This window comes from Ostrea edulis, chromosome 2, assembly GCF_947568905.1.
Source record: "Ostrea edulis chromosome 2, xbOstEdul1.1, whole genome shotgun sequence".
Taxonomy (NCBI): Eukaryota; Metazoa; Mollusca; class Bivalvia; order Ostreida; family Ostreidae; genus Ostrea; species Ostrea edulis.
Genome location: NC_079165.1, coordinates 95436056 through 95451888, shown reverse-complemented (window position 1 = coordinate 95451888; position 15833 = coordinate 95436056). Strand labels below are relative to the sequence as shown.

Here is a 15833-nt window from a genome sequence, read left to right as displayed (position 1 = left end):
CTCGTTCTACTATAAAAACCTCTATTTTCAAATTTGTAGAATCAGTTTAACTTCCTTGATTATCACGAAGATTTATTCTGGGTTATATTCATTCAACCAAAGAAAATGTATATCCGTTTCTCTGACTCCCATATTTATGGCACGCCAAATTCACAAAAATGAGCTAAACATAGTTTCACAGTTGATAAACTAGGTTTATCGACTGTAAACTATAGTTTACGGACTATAGTTAACGACGTTAATCTATATTTCACATCTGTAAACCATAGTTAACAGATAATCTATGTTTCCCAAGCGTAAACTATAATTAACAATGAAAACAATCATTAGCGATTGCAAAACATAGTTTATTTGATAAATACGGTTTTACGATTGTAAACTACGGTTATATACGGTGATAATTCACAATTTGTGAAACTAGGATTAACAATTGTGAACTATAGTTAACGAATGTAAATTATAGTTTACAAATGTGAATCTGTATTTATCAGCAAAATCTATTGTTAACGTTTATTTAAAGACAATTAACTTGGATTAACATTTGTAAACTATAGTTTACAACCGTTAAATATAATTTTACGCATGAAAACTATAGTTAACGAATCGTTAACTATAGTTTACAGCATAGGCGTAGCTTGGGTTCGAATATTACCGACGCAGGGGGTCTGGGGGGCTGCGCCCCCCAGAAGCTATCGACATTTTAACAACGTAAAAGGTGGGGGTTTTTTGTTTTTTTTTTTACCGAGGCAGCTGCCTCGGTTGCCTCAATGGAAGCTACGCCACTGGTTTACAGTTCGTAAACTATGTTTAGCTCATTTTTGTGAATTTGGCGTGCCATAAATATCCCGCCCTTTTTTTCTTCACGGATAAGTTGACAACGTCGTGTCTGTCGCGTCGCGTAAGAAATCGGTGAAACACAATACATGTACTAGTTAACATTCGGAGAGCCGGTTGTTCGCATGGATACCGCTGGTCATTTTCTTCTGAGTATATCTCTATTCAACAGTGTGTTCAACCATTTTACAAGTAAGTATGTAAAGAGAAGTTTTTATCTAAATATTGAAAAATATAATGAAATGAAACGACGGTAGATGAGGGTTTTTTTTATTATTATTATCATCATTGTATTGATACTTTGAATTCCTCAATCGTGTCCATTGTGGTCCATTATTTGTAGACTGCTATGGGGAGTGCAGACACGATACTCCATTTTTTTTATATAGCCATCTCTGAAAAAATATTAGGACAGACCAGAGATCCCAGAGAGCTGACACGTACAGATCGGCAGCATATAAATAATACGAAAGGATCTGTCAACTACTACGCGAATTTTGTCTCTACTTTTTTCTCTTACTTCCGGTTTTGGTGCAAAATGAAAGAAATGGGTCTATTTTTCAAAAGACACCTGAAACGATACCACTCTGTACATCGTGTCGTTGAGGACACTATTAACACGGTTGCATAATTGTTAACAATAATAAACATCATTTCAGGTGTATCGTGTCAGTGTGACGGAAACACCCTATCTGTACCTGCACCTAACTTCGACAGGGTAGTATTTTCATATCCCATCAATTCATCCGTAAGCTATGACAAGTGAGTGTATGTGTACACTGGCATTATGTATCAAATTATTTCCTTAAAAAATATGAAGTAGAGTTACCATTTATTGCTAGCTCTTGTTTACACAAGAGTTTTTAGCACAACCTTTGTATGATATATTGATATATATATATATATATATATATATATATATATATATATATATATATATATCGGATCAGCTCTTAAAGTCTTTGGACGAATAAGGCATGTCCTAATTCGCTCCACTTTTAACATTGATTGGCAAGCCTAAAGACCAAAAACATGTAGTCTGCGTTGTAAATACGTTTGTAGATTAGTGTAATTGTAGTGCTAGATGTATTTATATGTAGTTTTTGTTATTATGCTCTATTGATATTGGCCACATTATGTAATTCTTTTCGTTTGTCCTGAAGAAGGGACGGGGCGTCCCGAAAATTTGTTCGTGTCGTTGGTCAGTTTAGTGCTTTGTGTGTGTGTGTGTGTGTGTGTATATATATATAATATATATATATATATATATATATATATATATATATATATATATTCCACTTGGATTTTCCCCCTCTTAATGAAAGCACATCCATGTTATGATGTTGCTAGAAGTCGTGATCTTTCTCAAACAAAACTATATACATGTAGACTGTTAAAACATCTACATTGTATGGGTATATATAACAAGGAATGTCCTCAATAGAGTTCTTTAAAGGGATTTTCTTCTTTATAAACCGATTTCGCTTATAATTATGTTGCGCTTTCTGAATAATAAAATGATTTCTTTTAGTTAGTCAAACGGGATATGAAGGTCGCTTACATGGTAAAAAAAACCAACAACCAGCGATAAGCAATGTTTGAGATCTTCATATTCAGTTTAACAAATCAGAGAAAAGCATTTTATTATTTATGTTTTTCTACTATATTATTTTGAAATATCAATACTTTCAAGTAAGTAAAATATACGTAGATATTATTGAATTGTAAGTTATTTAAATGTAACAACAGAAAATCACTTCACATTATCCGTATTTGGTAATGACTTCCATATTTGAACGATGGAAAAGGGAAATAATTCAAGAAAGACGAACTCAAAGTAGCAACCACCACCCATTTTTTAAAAATTACCCAAAACAATAAAAATCAGGTGTAATTACCAATTTTGAGTATGCTGATTTCAAATCTGGATTCCTTTTACTCCAATTTCTTATAGAAAATGAGGTATAGTGTCTTAAACACCCCTACCGTCAGGTTGCCTAAAACGGAAAATGTTTCATTTCGCATCAAAAAGTGACCCAACTTTATTTCTTGAAACACCATTACCCAAAACAATAAAAAGCAGGTGTAATTACCAATTTTGAGTATGCTGAATCCAATTCTGAATTCCTTTTACTCCACTTCCTTACAGAAAATGAGGTATAGTGTCTTAAACACCCCTACCGTCAGGTTGTCAAAAATTGAAAATGTTCCATTTCACATTAAAAAGTGACCTGAAAGTTATTTCTTGAAATAAGGCATACAACAGAAAAGGAAAACAATTAATACTGAATTGTTCCATGAACATTCTTAGTTGTTTTGGAAAGAATATATCTCACCTCTGGACTTCACAGATACAGGAAAGGAAGAGGAATACGGAGCGGATCAACGATCTTAAATTTAATCAAATTGGGCCATAGCCTAATGAACTGATGAACAGGAGCAAAAGTAAAATTAATAGGAAAACTGATTTATTAAACATCAGCAAGTCTTTTCCGAGAACTTCTGGTAGAGCTGTCGGGGGGGGGGGGGGGGGGGGGGGGGCCTGAGTTGCATCATTATCAAAATTTACCGAAACAGTGGACTCTCTGGCCAGCCTGGGGCTGAGCTAGTTGCATCAGAACTGACAGAAGCAGAACTCTCTGGCCAGTCGGGGGGCTGAGTTGTATCAGAATCTATTATTTATTTATTTTTATTTTTTCAAAATTCAGAAATTTAAAAACTGCATGATCAGATTTTTTTGAAACACTAATAATTAATGTCACTTTATTGCGATGACTCTTCAAGTACAAACCATGATACTATAAAAAAAAAATGAAATGAAATGATAGATAAATAAATAAATAAAATATTTGTAAGTTACTTTATTTATCTGTAAGTAAGTCACTAATTAAGTGTAACTGGTGGCAGTTTTTTTTGCAAGTGAAAATTGCATCTGTAGCTTATGACCCCTTTTGCCTTGCCTTGTAATTAATATTGTTGAAAATTTGGCAAATAGCATTTTTAACCCCCCAGTCCATACCCCACTTTTCTTTAAACGTTAAAAATCCAGCTAATTCAGTGAGGAAGAAATGTCACTACCATATTTCGAATTTCCTCTAGACTATATCAAATTAAATACCGCACTGCTATCAGTCACAGATTGACACTGGTAGGGGTATGGGGACCTGGTCTGTGAGTGTGATGGAAAAGATTCTGATGAAAATAAAGATTCACTCATCATTCAGAAATGTTTAAACATTGTACTATTGTATACCACCGGTACGTTGTGAGTACGTTAATAATGGGAGTTATCTTTCCTTGGATATCTAAATCAATCAAATACTATATGAACACGGGCAATTATCGTCCATGTTTGACCTCAGTATAATTTATTTATGCATAAAATGTATTAATATGTCACTCTTTGTTGCGTATTTCACCGTTAAGTAAATGTTTACATATACTCGCTCTGCTTAATCGCTTCAATCTCAAAGGTATTTTCTGGAATGTGCCTAATCACGTGAGATACGCAAAATATAGCTATTTTAGATCCGAACGATCAACTTCGCATCATTCGTAGGCTCTAGGTTTATCCATACTAGCCCGTAAAAAATAGGGTGGAACCTCGTCCCACTTTTCCTGTAGAAATAAAAATAGAACATGACGCGACACCTAGCGAGCGTGGTTGTTGCTACTCAAAGCGCATTACTAGTAAATAAACCATCATATGATAGAGATAATGTTATTCATTGTACCTATTCAAATGAAAGGTTAAAAAATGCAGAAAACTTAATTTCCAACAATTTCAACAATGTTGCTAAGTAGGTCGCAGAGTTCGTAGAATGTGTATGTTCACACGCAGACAGACGGCAATAAAAATCGGATAAAATTATATTGAAACTAAGTATCTTCATAAAATTAAAAAACAACAGATTTCAATAGAGATTAAGCAGAAAACACAGTGATTATTGTAAATATAACGTGGTGTTTCATTTTGGCATGCAAGAATCTCTATTCACGAGCAAAGTCTTGTATATTTCCAGAAACCTGGATTGCAAATGGTTATTTGAATCCACCAACGCCAGTCTTGTTTTTGTGTTTCATGTAACAAATCTGCTAGTGGATTGTGGAGATATTCTAAAAGTATACGATGGTAAGACTGTTTATGATGCATTGATGGTTTGGGCAATATCATTATTTACATGTATGTAAAATGGCTCGATATACAATGTAGTTCTTTTAAAAGAACTAGAAATGGTCATCATTTAATAGAGAACAGTTTACATGCATCAGCGTTTATTTCTATAACAAATGCATACACTAAAAGTAATGAAAATTCTAATGAAGTATCTTGAAAGGTTCGAGTAGAAGCGCCTCACCGCTGACGTCAGCTATATGCTCCGATTCGTCCAGCACTACACCTCTCTACACGACGTCGTCCAATCAAATGCTTGTATCGTTTCAAACAGACAGTACGACAAAGATCAGTCGAGAGAAAGGCTTCACATTCAGTATACTCTCCGCAAAAACAACAGGTAGATCTTGAATACGTTTCACATTACAGAATGTGGTATTTGTAAATGTCTGGGGTTCAAGATTTGCATACACAAGCTTCTTTAATTGCAGCCTACGATCTCGATGCTTGCAATTCAAATACCAAAACATTGACAGCGACCACAGATGAACAGTACATAACATCACCATTCTTTCCGGAAAATTACCGGAGGTAAATCATTTAAAAGTGTCTCCTGTCATCCTGACTATCCATGAAAAGCAGCTGTTTCTCATGATTTAATTTTTTGTAATATAGGCCTATACCATACGGTGTATCAAGTGTGATTGATTTGAAAATTTTCTGCAAGTACATTGCTAACGCACTTTTATAATTATTTTGTTGTCTAGAAATGAGTCTTGATTCATTTATGCTGCACTTTTACAATTTTCGAATGTACTGTTAATCATTATTTCTATGGCAACAATCATAATACAAATATACTACTTCACAGCAATACATCTTGCATGTGGAACATCACAACCCAGGCGGAGGCTGTATCTATTGTTACAACAGTTCGATTTCTCGATATGGATTTCGATCAATTAAATTCTGCATGTACAGATAATATTTCCGTTAGTGACGGTAAGTTTCTCACTATACGGTCCTGCATTTCTGTTATCCCAAAATGTGCAGCATCAGTACTATATACACTCTCTGTTTAAGGACAGACTGAGCGAGTTTTCTGTTCTTCTGCGAGCTTTGATCCACAAATTTCAACAAGCAACACGTCTTTTGCTCTGATTAAATTTTATTCCGATGATAACACTGAGGGAAGAGGCTTTCTGCTAGTATACAATATTCTTGGTAAGTAACAGATGAGATCGGATTGAACTGTATTAAAAATAAATTTAAGAATACATGTAATGGTAATAAGCAACGATAGTTTTTCATACAACTTAAATTGATATTTGTATGCTTACTATCTTTATACTATATCGGCACAGAGGATCAAACGACCAGCTCAACAACCACAGACCCAGCTACTGCAGGAACAACAACATCCATAGAGACAACAACGGACCCAGCTACTACAGGAACAACAACATCCATAGAGACAACAACATCCATAGAGACAACAACCACAGACCCAGCTACTGCAGGAACAACAACATCCATAGAGACAACAACCACAGACCCAGCTACTACAGGAACAACAACATCCATAGAGACAACAACATCCATAGAGACATCAACAACAGACCCAGCTACTACAGGAACAACAACATCCATAGAGACAACAACAACGGACCCAGCTACTACAGGAACAACAACATCCATAGAGACAACAACATCCATAGAGACAACAACCACAGACCCAGCTACTGCAGGAACAACAACATCCATAGAGACAACAACCACATACCCAGCTACTACAGGAACAGCAACATTCATAGAGACAACAACCACAGAAATAACATCAACAACAAAGCTTATAACAACCATTACAGAAACAACAGCTCCTACGACAATCGCCACTATGATATCAACATCATCATCATCAACAGTGTCGACAATAACCTCTAGACCGGAGGAATCGAGTCCTTCTCCCACTGTGTCATCCACCGCATCCAGTGGGCTGACCCCCCGAAGTGAAGTCACGTTGGAGGCAGTGATTGTGTTGACGGTCTTCTCTTTCCTAGTTCTGGTTGTAAGCATCACAGCCACCACTGTCATGTGTTTCTCCAAGAAAGACTTGAAGCGCAGGCATATTTCAATCACGTCTTCAGATTCCCAACCCCAAAGTGGACATTGGAGCCATTACTTTGATGAAATTAGTACTGTTCACAATCACTATCGTCGGGCTAAATATACACATAATGAATATAACACATAAACATTGTCTTCTATTTTGATTGTGACTATTGGGAATTAAATATTGAAAGTTAAAAAAAAAAGGTATGAACAGGTATTTCATCGCATCTCTTCAAACAGCATGACTACACACATGTAACACCCATGTTTGATATGATAAACTAACGTTGTCAATATCTGTGTGCATTAGTACCGTAAAGTGTAATACAAGGACTCGGGTCTTTATTACACGTAGTATGAATAACAATAATAGTTTAGACATGGACACTCTTATCATGGAAATGACGGTGGCGTGATTAATATGGACTAATGCATATGATGAATAACAAGATAATCTAGCTAAACGACATTGTTGATTGACCTAAGGCTACTTTATTCATCTCCGCCAGATGTTGCGTCCCCATTTCTTTCCTGCACTGTATTTTCTGGAGATAAGGGTTCCACAGTCGTTGGTTTAGATTCTTCTTCATCTGGTTTCTCTGGTTCATTTGACTGTACTAAAGGTTTGTTGGGGAAAATTGGAGGAAGTTTAGGAGTTTGTTCACTCCTCTCTCCGACAGTTTTACCGTCCGATGTGTTCGGCCCTAGGTTGAAACAATTCTTAGATAATCATAATGAAAAACACAAAATGTTTCGTAAGTATTACTACTATTTTTATGGGGATTTAAATTGAATACAAGTATCACAATAACTTACGTGTAGCTGATTCTTTTGTGTAAACCTCCAGTTCCCTGTTAAAAAAATAAACCTTTAGTGCCATTGGTAAAGCATAAACTGTGAATTATTATTGTAAAAAATCATTCGCGTTCGACTAGTATCCTCGAAAACCCCATTCTGGTGAGTACTAAAACTTTGCCGTAGCAAACATGTTATAAGTTGGATTACTCGCGAATTCTACTCGTCGTAAACACGGTTCCCATCGATGAATCGCGAATAAAAATAAGTTAAAGAAAGCTGATTTACAGTTCACTAGTTAACAGCGATGTCGATTACATAAAAGTGGATTTGTAATGAGTGGTATACTTACATCATTCGAATTTTATTCTTGTATTTGACAACCATAACGAGAACGATAAACACAACAGCAGCGATAACGAGAATCCCTAGGACGATCAGAAAGTAGTAGAAACCGCTGCTTCCACCTTCTTTTATTGTCACTAAAAGGAGAAAAAATCTGAAAATAACATTCCGCAAAGTCACACATTGGATTACAGGTCTATTGATTGCATTCCGTTGTTACATTTCATTTTACATCTACAACATCAAATGATGATGGCGTTTGAATTGCTCTAGTGTAAAATTGCAAACCGTTTCATGATGCCAACGGACACATAAGACATTAATATCTGATTGTTTTTTGTTTTTGTTTTTGTTTTTTTTTTTTTTTACAAAATACTATTAAAATACTAACTTACGATATTTTTCTTTCTCAAACATATCATACATCAGTTTTACATAGATATTAAACCTCGAATCGCTGAAGTGGGACTTCATAATACCAATACTGTATGTTTTTGTGAGATAATCGGAGTCGATGACATCTATATTGTAATCTACAGGGATTCCAATTCGCTGTGTTCATCTTAACCCTCGGCAGATTAATCTGAACTGTTGAAGACCAGACGGTCTCCGCACCAATCCAAATGCATCTAACGTACAACCACGTATAAAACATGTAGGATGCATTGCTACAACATAACTGTTACAATTCACCACTACTGTACATAGTAGAATTTGGTCTTTGTACTTACTATAGGATTACTATAAGTTAGTGATATACCACTTCTCGTTCTTATGTTGTAAAATTTCTTTACGTTGATAGCAGTTGTCATGGTTTTACGTTGGTAACAGTTGCCATGGTTTTATGTCGGTAACAGTTGTCATGGTTTTCTTCCAGATGTTGGAAAGTTTGGCAATATAATTTGAAATGTTTCGCATATATTTGTGTAAACAAATGGTGCACTCTTATAATCTATAAGAGTAATTTTCCTGAACTAACTGTATCTACGAAATGGGAAGATGGGGGCAGCGAATAAGATCTTTAGCTAACGAAGACGGGGGTTCAACATGCAGCAATTGATTTTAATTTTGTTGATTTTGTACACTTGAGTCTAACTTCTAATCATGGCAGTCGGAAAATCAAAAAATACCCACCCACCCACCCCCACCCAAAAAAAAACAACAACTCCAAACAGTAACACTTCTTAGTACTTCTCTTCTTACTACATATTCTAAGAGACTAGTGGCTTGGCATTTAGTCGTTCTATAGAAGCAGATTGTTGTTGAAAGTAGTCAAAATCCATGGTGGTTATCCTGGAATTCAGATCGCTTCATGTACAGTAACTAAACTCAACACATTTATACATGCACTTGTATATGGAGCGCCAAATTAACATAAACTCAAATAATTGAAGATATCTTCAATTATTTGAAGATATCATCAATTCAATTATTGCTCTCTTTAATTGAATTAATGCGCGCATTAAATCAATTATTGCTCTCATCAAATGAATTAATGCGCGCTTCAATTCAATTATTGCTCTCATCAATTCAACTGATGCGCGCATCAATTGAATTAATGCGAGCAATAATTGATTTAATGCGCGCATTAATTCAATTATTGCTCTCTTCAATTCAATTGATGCGCGCATTAATTCAATTATTGCTCTCTTCAATTCATTTGATGAGAGCATCAATTTAGTAGAAATATTGCTCGCAATAATTAATTTAGAGCTCGGTTTAAATAATTTGATGATCTCTTCAATTCAATTGAAGATATCTTTAAATCATTTACAATGCTTTTGTATAAGGAATTAATGCGCACATCAATTCTTTTAAAGAGAGCAACAATTCAATTAAAGATATCATTAATTCAATTGTGGATATGTTGAATTGAAGATATCTTTAATTATATAGTTGCTCTCTCTAAAAGAATTATTGCTCTCTTCAAATGAATTAAAGATATCATTAATTCAATTGAAGAGAGCAATAATTGAATTAATGCGCGCATTAAATCAATTATTGATATCAACAAATGAATTAATGCGCGCATCAATTCAATTATTGCTCTCATCAATTGATTTAATGCGCGCATTATATCAATTATTGCTCTCTTCAATTGAATTGTAGCGCGCATCAATTCAATTGTTGATATCATTAATTCATTTGAAGAGATCATTAATTCAATTGAAGCGCGCATCAATTCAGTTGAAGAATTAATGCTATCATCAATTCAATTAATGCGCGCAGTAATTCAGAATTGAAGATATCATTAATTATTTGAAGAGATCTTTAATTCAATTGTTGCGCGCATCAAATGAATTGATGATATCTTCAAATAATTGAAGATATCTTCAATTATTTGAGTTTATGTTAATTTGGCGCTCCATACTTGTAAGCTGTTAGAATTGTTCCTCAATCTGCATTCAGCCGTTCAGGAAAATCTGAGTCTTGGTTATCCAATAAAAAGTTCCGCTGGTTTTGTTTCAATTTTTACACAAAGTAGTACGGTGATACAGATGGATGAAGGCCGCCAAGTGATATAACCTTAGGCCACGTGAACTAAAATCATTTTAGTCTTACCACATGTCTCCGTCTGTGATGACAAAGTATATTTAATCCCTGGGCTCATTACATAGGTACTCGTTTGATTGGGATACTCGCAAAACCCGGGATATTCTGTCACGTACAGTGTTGAGCCAACAGTCCGAGTGGCCTAGTAAAAAAAATATCACTTTTGACTTCCTCAATGATATCGATCTAAGCCTTTTTAAAACAAATAAAATCAAGCAAAGAGGAATTTTTAACCAACTATTACACAGATTAAAGGTGATAAATAAGTTGTTCTTTTTTTCCATTTGCAATAGAGTTACGACAGCTTACGTAGCAGGTTGACCTGTAGGTACTACTTCCGGTGACGACTGTGTCATTGTTCCAGGTGATGGTGTATGTAGTCTGACCGCTGGTCTGGTAATGGAGGCAGTAGAAATCACCCGATGCTGTGGAGAATATCAACTTATTTGAAAACAAATTGAAATGTGTTAATACCCATCAATTTAGTGTCCATACCATTCAATGACTATAAACAGAACTGTTGAACATTGCTACAGAACATCCTATAAGTAATTTCTGTAAATTAGATGTTTTTTATGTGTACTTTCAGTTCTATGGAATGAGGCCTAGTTTGTTTAAATATATATTTTGCATATAAAAAGGTAGGCGATATTGAGCAAATTAAAGGTGATTGATCTTACTTGAAAACGCCAGGCTTGAAGCGCATGCTTGGTATGAAAATTTGAACGTGAGTTTATGAGTACAGCCATCATAGGAGTGTCCGGTGCAGGTTGTAGACGCGTCCGAGTTCTGTAATGTTGCGGATGAGTAGATTGCCAGAAGGTCAGGGGGACATGTCGCTAGAGCAGAACCAGTGTACACTTCACCTGTTTACCATAATAATTCACCAAAAATGTGACCCTGCGTGCTGTTGTGTAATTCTTTGGATTTTTTGTTTTAATTCTACATTATACAGTTATTAATTCATTAGATTACTAGAACTCAGTTGCACAAAGGTTGTAGTTACGGATCACTAACTGATATCCACTTGCCATCAACATACACTCGCACGTTTCCGCTAACTTGTTCTTTTACATGTTTTATACAGCCCGGTTTCCAACCCTTTGCACCATGTAAGTGTGATATATTGTGTACAAAAATGTATACAATCAGCCCAACTCAAAATGCAGTATAAATTGTATGTATAGCAAACAGTGCTCATATTTCCAAAAAATAGAACGATATTTTTAGGTGCTAAAATAGTATACCTATTCAAGTCTTGTCTATAAACACCAACGAAGGACAATTCAATGTCTACGTGAAGGGACACCGCGATAATGCATTGTAAATTCAACGTGATTAAAACTGCAGAAATGAAAGCAGAAAATAAACACCTTTACTTAACAAAAATAAAATTGTTGCTTCATATTAAAAAAAAAATCCTGACTTACACGCCTTTAAAAAAAATTTGCTTGCAAAATCGTTCTATTTCTTGGGAGAAATTTTCTTGAAACATTGTTCTTGCTTGAAAGCACCAACATCAAATTCCAGACGATTGGATGGCGTACTTACATTCTTTGCTTCACGAAAACATTTTAATATTTAGGAGACATTTAATCAAGAACATGGTCAGCTGAACAATAGTTGGAACCAACTTTTGTGTAACTGGGTGCTGAACTTGTTTTCAGAATCATTGGTGTACTTGCCGTCTTTGACCAGTGTGATGAAGGTTCCTGTTTCATAGGGCGTGGCCCTGTTGCAAGCATCACTCATGGTGATATTGGTTTGTGTCATTATGCCGTACACGAAGTCATCGATGCTAGACTCTCGGGTGGTTCCGATGTAGTATCTGTACTTTGTGGCAGATATTCTCTGAATGTCGAGGCAGATATAAGAATCTATCAGCTGACCAAAAGCTATTACCGCGGTCGTCGATCTGAAATTGCCAAGGATGCGATGTACTATATAACTAATTATAAGTTTACATCGCCAAAGCATAAATTTTCGTTAGATAGATAAATTCACTTTATTTATGAATAATTATTTCCCTTACATTATCTTTGTAAGGTAGAATATTTTGGGGACGGGGGTTACTGAACTTGTGATTCATTGTACAAATTACTTTAGAAGGTAAATTTTCCCGCTGTTTTCCTCGCAGGTGAAGTCAAGAGAGGAAACTAAGGCGGACATTTGGATGGGATAACCATAGACTGTCGAGTCGGTGAAATTTAGCTCCCCTTTGGAGGAACTGTACCATATCCCACGAAGTTCGTCTGGAAATGTGCACGTTGCACCTACAAAAGACATTGTTCTCTAGTGTCTGATATATAATGATATCAATTTGGAGCATTGGTGTTTAAAAAGTCATTTTTGTTATGCATGATGCAGTGCTTGACTTAAATTTTTTCGAACACGATTAATGTGTTCTTATATTAATATTTGTTCAAATACTTGCTATATGTACAGTGTATTTAGTATTAAGTAATCCAAAGGATTGGTATAAAACCAATCCTTTGGAATACCCAAACTAATTAGATTGTGGATGGCTTAATAGCGGTTTTAAACTTAGAATAATAAAAAATCCGACATGAACGGAACGGTATACTTTCAACAATGAATTTAGTATATAGTGTGTATTTCAAGAAAAGGAAAATACCGGTATTATCCAGTGTCTTACAGAATATGAATACTACAGAAGCTATACAAATTCTGTTTCGAATTCGGTTGACGGTGTTATATAAATAAATGATTTTTTATAACTTATCCTGTGAAAATATTATTTATTTAAATATGGAACACATGAAGAGAACAATCGTTCGTGTTTTATTAGAATTATGAATAATTGTTTGAAACGAAAAACTTACCAGCATTGCGTATCAGTACTGTAATGATTGTAAAAATAACTAAGACACAAATCCTCATCATCTTTTATGACACTGGTATCGATGGCGAATGTATCTCCAACTTGATTTGTCTCTAAACTAACTGACTCCAGTTTCTATCATTTTCCATAAATGCACACTAGCCTGTTGTCAACGGTGCAGATTTGGTGAGAGTTTTGCCACTATTAATCGTCTGTGACCCCGTGTTTATCCCTGATTAAGCAGATTAGAGTCTCCATATTTGAGATCGTTAGTAGTTAGTGACCTTTGACTGAAGTTAAAACTGATTTGTACGGACAGTGTACATGAACACATATGGGGAGGGGTGGGTGTGAACATTTTCAATGTTTGGTTTTTTTTATTAATCAGAGTTACCCCATTGATTTTTGAGAATCTTGGATTATACATAAGGTTGATGATTTATTCTGCTAATTAATGAATTTGACGGAGATTCTGTATTATTCCGCGTCTTTGTGTCACCCAGAGAGTAATTCCCTTGCGGTCAATGACATCAACATTGAAGGGGGAAAATTCAACTGCTCAAATTTTATGTCCAATTCTAAGCGCTTAATCGCACCTTGGTCCACTTTTTGTTCAAAGTTTCTTACCAACTACTTTCAAGAGGTATCTTACCAATAATAAAATCTTGTGGAAGAGGTAACCGAAAGGCAGGGAAAATATCTTGGTCCCCCCCCCTTTCTCAGTACTATAAGTTATCTTACAGACAGACTACTGCGGTGAATCAGATTAGAGATAGTTGTTCGTGTTATTAAGAGAGAATTCTATGGAGCACCAAATTATCATGAACTCTAACAAATGCAGATATCATCAATTCAGTTATATTGCGCGCATCAAATCAATTATTGCTCTCTTCAATTCAGTTGATAAAAACATGTATTCACGCATATTGAAATTATAACATGCAGAACCCATAACAGTTGAGTTATTTTTGTAAAAGTTGATAATATCCAACAATATGCACCAAAAATTTGTATAACCCCCAGGCCTCGATCCAATAAATATTAATGAATTGTAAATTGGTATATTACATACTGCATAGAAGTTAAGAGGTTTTTTGGATCGAGGCCTGGGGGATAAGTGAATTTTTACTTTTTATGTTCTGCATATAACCGGAATTTCCCATTCCATGCACGAAATCCGAATACTTTTCCAAACTATAGGTTTAATACAAATCGTAATATTTAAATATTATATTTTGGGATTGTTCCATTGTCGTTTTAAGAAACCAGTAATTATTCAAAGTTAATAAAATATGATTATTTCAAACAATATTATTGAAATAAAACTGGATCCGCGCCATCGTCGAAATCAGGCTACGTACATCAATCGATTTTGCCCCCAAGATTTCAAATAGATTATATGCTCAATTTATGAACTTGAATATATATGTAACCATGTTAGGGATAGTTACAAAACCCTTGCACTAGTTAACAGTTTTAGTTATTTGATCAAACAATTACGAAGCTATGCCCTCCAATCCACTCCAGATACAATCGAGATCCACCCATCGTCTGCGCCGCGCCTTCACTTCCACACATTTTCTTTATACGTTATCACACTATATATATTTTTATTATCTGAAGACCGTTGAATCTAATAAATATCTGGCTTCACATGTTTCATCTTCGTGCATTCAGTTTTCTTGGCACTGATAAGCATGTTGAAATCTAGATAGAATGTTCTATCGCTAAAATGATAATGTCCTACGGACCCGATTTAACGATAGAATGCGTCCTATATACCTGCAATGTAGCAAAATGAAAATTGAACACAGTGCATGTTTCGGTAAAATTATGTAACACATCACTCATATGCATTTGGAAAGTTATCTTAACGACCCACTTGGGCCGTTCTTATTTGCAAATTAGGTAAGTGTTCGTTTTTGGAAAACAGCATGCAGCAGGGTGTTCCGATGGCAGTTTCCGGTAAAATGGCAGTCAGTTCGAATCGAGAAAAGTGACATTTCAAAGTGTTGAGTTTACAATATTATTATACGATTTTTTTTACAGTGTTAAGGACTTACAAATTACCAATGAGGTTACTTGTATATAAATTTAACTTTAAATGTACGCGTTTATTCTTTGATAAGTTTAAAATCGTTTTGGAGCGATTCCGCAATTTTCTGCTACATTACGGGTATATGGGAGGTATTCTAACTGTGGTGAGGGCCTGTCCCGAGACACAGTTAGATTATTCTA

General features: G+C 35.1%; 3 protein-coding genes across 4 annotated transcripts; 1 reads left to right on the top strand and 2 right to left on the bottom strand.

Annotated features, from left to right (window-relative positions):
* The first annotated feature begins 842 nt into the window (after nt 1-842).
* On the top strand, nt 843-7203 carry LOC125681256 (mucin-5AC-like). Of its 2 annotated transcripts, XM_056155644.1 has the most exons (9): nt 843-1026; nt 1494-1596; nt 4857-4966; nt 5172-5348; nt 5440-5539; nt 5820-5950; nt 6032-6172; nt 6313-6430; nt 6497-7203. In XM_056155644.1, exons 1-9 carry the CDS (start codon nt 960-962, stop codon nt 7200-7202), a joined length of 1653 nt encoding a protein of 550 aa, XP_056011619.1. In that variant the 5' UTR covers nt 843-959; the 3' UTR covers nt 7203. The 2 variants fall into 2 exon arrangements, with proteins under 2 accessions (XP_056011619.1, XP_056011618.1); XM_056155643.1 differs by having other exon boundaries at nt 844-1026; nt 6313-7203.
* A 184-nt stretch (nt 7204-7387) lies between these two features.
* LOC130046382 (uncharacterized) lies at nt 7388-11787 on the bottom strand. The gene is made up of 7 exons (XM_056153537.1): nt 11760-11787; nt 11434-11619; nt 11063-11178; nt 10763-10895; nt 8208-8337; nt 7877-7911; nt 7388-7764 (listed from the first exon to the last, which is right to left on the bottom strand). The coding sequence occupies exons 1-7, from the start codon at nt 11785-11787 to the stop codon at nt 7553-7555; spliced, it is 840 nt and encodes a 279-aa protein (XP_056009512.1). The 3' UTR covers nt 7388-7552.
* Nucleotides 11520-14622, bottom strand: LOC125681257 (uncharacterized). Its single transcript, XM_056155645.1, has 2 exons — nt 12855-14622; nt 11520-12668 (listed from the first exon to the last, which is right to left on the bottom strand). The coding sequence occupies exons 1-2, from the start codon at nt 13037-13039 to the stop codon at nt 12362-12364; spliced, it is 492 nt and encodes a 163-aa protein (XP_056011620.1). The 5' UTR covers nt 13040-14622; the 3' UTR covers nt 11520-12361.
* Nucleotides 14623-15833: the final 1211 nt, after the last annotated feature.

Bases quoted from the DNA above. Each gene is read 5' to 3' on its own strand.
- LOC125681256 (XM_056155643.1), top strand. From the start codon at position 960: ATGGATACCGCTGGTCATTTTCTTCTGAGTATATCTCTATTCAACAGT. The intron at 5,349-5,439 runs GTAGATCTTGAA...CTTTAATTGCAG, and splicing joins ACTCTCCGCAAAAACAACAG to CCTACGATCTCGATGCTTGC. The intron at 5,540-5,819 runs GTAAATCATTTA...ACTACTTCACAG, and splicing joins TTTCCGGAAAATTACCGGAG to CAATACATCTTGCATGTGGA.
- LOC130046382 (XM_056153537.1), bottom strand. From the start codon at position 11,787: ATGGCAAGTGGATATCAGTTAGTGATCC. The intron at 11,620-11,759 runs GTAACTACAACC...TATGGTAAACAG, and splicing joins TGGATATCAGTTAGTGATCC to GTGAAGTGTACACTGGTTCT. The intron at 10,896-11,062 runs GTAAGCTGTCGT...TTTTTTTACTAG, and splicing joins CCTACAGGTCAACCTGCTAC to GCCACTCGGACTGTTGGCTC.
- LOC125681257 (XM_056155645.1), bottom strand. From the start codon at position 13,039: ATGTCTTTTGTAGGTGCAACGTGCACATTTCCAGACGAACTTCGTGGG. The intron at 12,669-12,854 runs GTAATTTGTACA...TGGCAATTTCAG, and splicing joins GGGAAAATTTACCTTCTAAA to ATCGACGACCGCGGTAATAG.